Source organism: Rhinopithecus bieti, unplaced genomic scaffold (assembly GCF_001698545.2).
Source record: "Rhinopithecus bieti isolate Rb0 unplaced genomic scaffold, ASM169854v2 scaffold_15087, whole genome shotgun sequence".
Taxonomy (NCBI): domain Eukaryota; kingdom Metazoa; phylum Chordata; class Mammalia; order Primates; family Cercopithecidae; genus Rhinopithecus; species Rhinopithecus bieti.
The window spans coordinates 350,400-355,638 of record NW_016808547.1 but is presented as its reverse complement, the minus strand read 5'-3'; the positions used below and the strand labels follow the sequence as shown (position 1 = coordinate 355,638).

The 5,239-nt window shown below is 54.1% G+C and overlaps 1 protein-coding gene across 1 annotated transcript; it reads right to left on the bottom strand.

Moving 5' to 3' along the window:
* Positions 1-684: 684 nt before the first annotated feature.
* On the bottom strand, positions 685-4,993 carry MEX3B (mex-3 RNA binding family member B). Its single transcript, XM_017886878.1, has 2 exons — positions 4,315-4,993; positions 685-3,484 (listed from the first exon to the last, which is right to left on the bottom strand). The coding sequence occupies exons 1-2, from the start codon at positions 4,568-4,570 to the stop codon at positions 2,040-2,042; spliced, it is 1,701 nt and encodes a 566-aa protein (XP_017742367.1). The 5' UTR covers positions 4,571-4,993; the 3' UTR covers positions 685-2,039.
* Positions 4,994-5,239: the final 246 nt, after the last annotated feature.

The following is a 5,239-nucleotide window of genomic DNA, read 5'->3' as shown; positions in this document are numbered from 1 at the left end:
GCCTGTCAACACCAATTAGTCTGCCCTACAAGCAGAAGCCTATTAAGACCAGTGCCCAAATCCAGCAGGGTCCTCTGCAAGCAGAAACTGTCATCCCTTCTTCCTTCTTCAGCTTCCCCAAGGGAGTGACCTTGAGCTGAAACCAACTTCTCCCTGCCACCAAGTAGGCAAAGATCCTTAGACCCACTATCCTCCCAGGGGCCCATGCTGGGTGGAATGATGACATTCCCTGGCCCTTTTTACCTTCCTAATATCCATATTAGTATTCGTTTTTGATATAACTTAAAACATTTCAATATTTTTTCTTAATGTTTTAGGCAAAATGCTATGTTTTGTGGGGCTGAAAACTAAAACATTTTTTGAATATTTTAATTTCCTTTTTCTCTAATTTTTAAAATAGTTTCCTGAACCCCTAAAAGTATCATGGGCCCTAGGCACTGTGACTTGTGTGTCTAATGGAGGCCCTAATTCAGTAGATAACTACAATTTTTAGAAAAAATGCTGTCATCCATGGCCACCCATCCAACCGAGCACAACCCTGGGCTGTGTTGAAAATCCATTCTATTCATAATATACAAAAGGTACCTGGGAATTCTGTACTTCAACTCATCAATTTAAAGTGATCCCTTAGTTAGATTCCAAGAGGCTTAAAAAAAAAAAATCAAGTCACCACACAAGGTAAGATTTTCAATATTTTATTTATATAGAAATACTTAAAAAATGAAGTAGCACCATTACTTAAGTTTTACCTTTATTATGTAGAACTTTAAATGTCAGAAAAATAAAACTCTTGATACAATTTCAAATCTTGTCTCAGCAAATATAATATTAGTATTTGACCATGAGGTTAAAGGCCCTTTATCATAAAATAAAATATACTTTGTTTTTTAAACTTTGCTCAGTAAAGTACATTTAAGCTCAAGTAACGTCACCTACATATACATAAACAAGTGGTAAACAAATGTATTAAAATAGAAATACTAAAACTATAGTGGTGCAACAGAATTTTTGTAACTTGCACTGAATTCTATTTATACAAATGTTAGAAAGCATCAACAATTCTTTTGACATGTTTATACATTTCCATTTTGTAATAATATAGAATAAAATATGCTTTATATCACTGAATAGAAAATATGCTGGGTGAAGCAGATCTAGAAGATTTGTCTGAACCTATAAAATCTCCATCCCAACAGAATACTGTTCAAAACATTACACATTTTATGGTTTGTAATTCCGTCACAATTGTGTGATTATTAAAATAATACAGTGTTCTTTGCCATAAGGCCATACTAAAATAAAAAGATTTAACCCAGCTACAAAAAAGTTCACTGAACTTAAATTAAAATACTTGTAAACATCTTTGCAATATGAAATATAATTTTTCAAGTCAAAAAAGAATAAAATACTTCAATCTGTATTAATGCAATTTCTCTTTAAAACTTTTAAACGTTTTTAATATATAAGAGATATGTTACAGTTTCTTTAACTTTAATAAAGCTGCAGTATCCTGGTTTCACAGGAACTCCTGGCCCTTCCACGAACATTCAAAAAGGATCCACTGTGTTCTATAGTATCATAGGAACCCACCCACAAAGGGGAACACACTAAACAGTCCACACATCCCACAGCACTACTATCATCTTCATCATCATTACTGTTCATTTTTTCCTACTTTAAGAAAATGGAAAACTTGTGGGGTTTTCTTCTTTTGGAAGCTTCCTATTAAATACAGTGTAAAAACTATCATTACTAGAATGTCGCCGTTCCTATTATTTATAGAGCATGCATTTCAGGTGTTCAGAGGTTTCCCAGGCTACAGTACTCTTGATGCAGATATCCTGGCAAATTCCTTTACTTAAAAATTAAATTTTAAAAATGAGCGGATACTACAGCTTTCCAAGCTCCTCTCGGATCTCAAGAGTGTTGGTGGGGCCGGGAAGGAGAAGGGAGGGGGGCACCAGGGAGGCAGGCGAGCGCTGGGGAATGAGGATGGGGAGGGGTTCCCCCTTCCCCCAGCACGGTGCGCACCGCTGCCTTCAAGAAAAGATGCGAATGGCCTGAGTGACCGCGGTGTGGCAGACCGGGCACTCGGGCTCGCTCTTCTCACAGATGCGGTTGGCGCACTCCATGCAGAAGAGGTTGTGGCCACAGGGCACCAGCGCTGCGATCACTTCGCTCTCGAAGCACACGGAGCAGTCGCGGCTGCCTTTACGCCGAAGCCCGGAGGAAGAGGATGAAGAGCTGGAGGAGGAGCTGGACGAAGAGGAGGAGCCCGACGTGTCCGACGGCTGCAAACCAGGCAGCTGCGCCCCCAGCCCGTTGGTATAAGCGGCGTAGGTCAGGCCTCCTCCGCCTGGGTCGCTGCGCACCCGGCGAGCCAGGTGGTGCTCTCCCGCCCCCGGGGCCATGTGCAAGGGCGGGGACAGGCGCGGGCAGCTGGTGCCAGGGTGCAGCCGGCGGTGCACCAGTAGCCCCAGGTTGGCATTGGAGGGCGCACTGGCGCCACCCCCAGGGAAGACCACGGAGGAGGAAGAAGCAGATGAAGATGCGGAGGAAGAGCAGGAAGATGATACGGGAGCTGCAGGTCCACCTCCCGGCGACCGCTCGAACTGAGCCCAGAGAAGTGGTGCCCCAGGTGGGGGAGCGGGAGCCGGGTCAAAAGTGGGCTGCAGCTCAGGGCAGCCGTCAGGGGATGGCACTGAGGCTTCCCCCGCTGTGTAGGTGTACCCATTGTTGTTGTTGTTTCCGTTGTGCGCAAAGCTCAGGGCGGGGCTGGGGGGGCTGTAGTCTGCCAGGCGCGGGGTAGCAGCTGCGCTGCTGCTGGTCCCGCCGCCGAAGTAAGAGTCTGTGGAAGCACTGCCAAGCGAGCTGGAGCTGTCGTTGCGGTAGCTGGAGAAGGGCTTGCGGCCGGGGGTGGGTGTGATGCTGGGGGTGGGCTTGCTCCAGAGGCTGCCTGGACCGGACCCGCCGGACCCATGATGCAGGTCGAAGCCCACATCGGTGCCGTTGGCGTGGAAGTCGTTCTCGTCTGTGAGCTCAATGATGCCGCCGGTACGCAGCGCAATGTGCGCCTCAATCTCCTCTCGAGCGCGATCCACGTTCTCTGGCATGCCGGTCACCTCGAACACCGGCTCCTTATCCCGGCTAGGTGTCACGATGTACGTGTGCGTCTGTTGCTGGATGCGCTTGATCGTGGCGCCCTTGGGCCCCACCACGAGCCCCACCACGCGGTAGGGCACCCGCACTTGGATGGTGGTCTGCCCGGGCAGGTTGGGCGGCCCAGGCACCGCGCCGTTTAGTGTCGTGTTCTTATTCCGAGAGGCGCGGATCATGGAGAAGTGCTCGGCAGCGGAGATGATCTCCCTCCGAGCCATGGCCACATCCTCCTTCCTGCCCGTCACAACAAAGACAGGCTCCTCCCCGCGAACCGGGGTCTTGATGTAAGTATTGGTCTTCGCCCGCAGCGCTTTGATTTTACAACCTAGGAACCAGGGTACGGAGGAAGAAGTGGGAAAGAGACAGACACGCCCATTATCCTGGGGTAACTGCGGGGACCGGGGACAGCCCGCGTTCAGGACAGCGAGATGGCAGGACAAGAGATGGGCGGAAAGGGGGCGTCTCCCTCACTGACCTCGGGCCGCGCCACGGGCTGGGCAGTGAATCCCACCCGCGAGACGCTCGAGGAACAGCCCATTGGCTGCCTGGCCCTCCCCCAGTGACTGCAGTCGTCCCGAATCAAACCCGAGAATCCCAGAAAGTCATCTGGGGAGATGCCGCTGGGATCCAGCTGGGCGCGCCGTCAGCTCTGAAGACACGGGGAAGGGGCTCAGGGAATGCAGCTGCAGGCACGATGCCTCAGCGCTGGTGGACTGGGGGCAGGGGGTGGGGTGTGAGTCCTGGGACGCATTGTTCCTCCTGTGGGCTCCATTCCGCTTTGCAGAAATCCAGAATCCTCCTCCCATCCTATGCTCACTCCTCCTCCTCTCTCCTCCCAAAGGATTGATCAAAGGCCCCCTCCCCCAAGCATCTTACATTTAAAATGTTTTTTTGGAGGTGGGCTGGGTGTGGGGCGTTAGGGGAGAAGACAGTGATTTTTGCAGAAGAAAGTGCATCCCGCCAGGGCAGCGGCGCGGCTCCGGGAGACAGCCTGCCTGCACTTTCTTTGTCTGGGGCGCCGGTCCATCGCGAGGCTCTTCCTCTCTCCCCAAGGCACCCCACGCCGCAGATCCCGATACTGAACACGCCTTCCCCGCGAGGCAGTGGCCTGAGACCCTACACCGCTCCCCACCTCCCCATCCCTCCTCGACCTACCTTGCCGCCCTACGATCTCGGCAACGTGCTCAGAACTGGGCACCGGCACACACTCGGTCATGTTCACGCTCTTCTTGCGCGGCTCGCTGTCGTACAGAGAGGCGCCCTCGTCACTGTCCAGCCCCAGCAGGGAGAGCTGGTCGAGCGCGAGCTGCAGGGCTCTTTGGTCATCCAGGGTCTCTCCCCCTCCGCTGCCGCCGCCGCCGCCGCCGCCGCTGCCGTTGCGCTCCAGGTCTGCAAACAGCGAGCTTGGCATCGCTCGGCCGTGCGCGCCGCGCCCCCGCCGGCCCTCGGCTCGGCGACGAGAAGCTGCGGCCACAAAGGCAGCCGGGAAGCGAGTGGTCAGGGGCGGGGAGGCCGGCCGCCTGCTGAGGGTTCCGTTGTTTCTTCCTCGGTGCCGGGAGGAGTGGGTCGCTCTGTGCGGTCCCCACCGGGCAGTGGCTGCAGGAGGCCCCGCCTGGGTCCCCACCCCAGATCTGCTGGCGGGTGGGGTGGGGGCAGAGCTCTAGCGGTGGCCGCGCGTGCCCCCCGAGTGCCCGGCTGTCTGGCCGCGATGCCGAGCGAAAAGCGAGCAGGCGAGCTACAGAAGCGTTTCTTTAAGGAGCCCCTCCCCGGCTCCTCCACTCCCGCCCGCGGCCCGCCCTCAGCGCTTTTTCCTCCTCTCCTCCCGGCCTCTTGATGAGCCTCTGCAGCCAAGACGACCTCCGGAGGGGGACGAGGGAGCGCAAGCTCACAGGCGGAGCTGACACCACAATGCTACTGACACTATCGCTGGGGGAGCATTGGCGCGCGCAGCGGGGGGGAGGAGCCGCGTTGACGCGAGCGGAAGGGAGAGCACCTCACCCCACTCGCGCTCGGCCGCACCCGCCCCGTCCTCCTCCCGGGCCGCGCCCCTCCCCCGCCGCCGCTAACGTCTTTGTTGTCT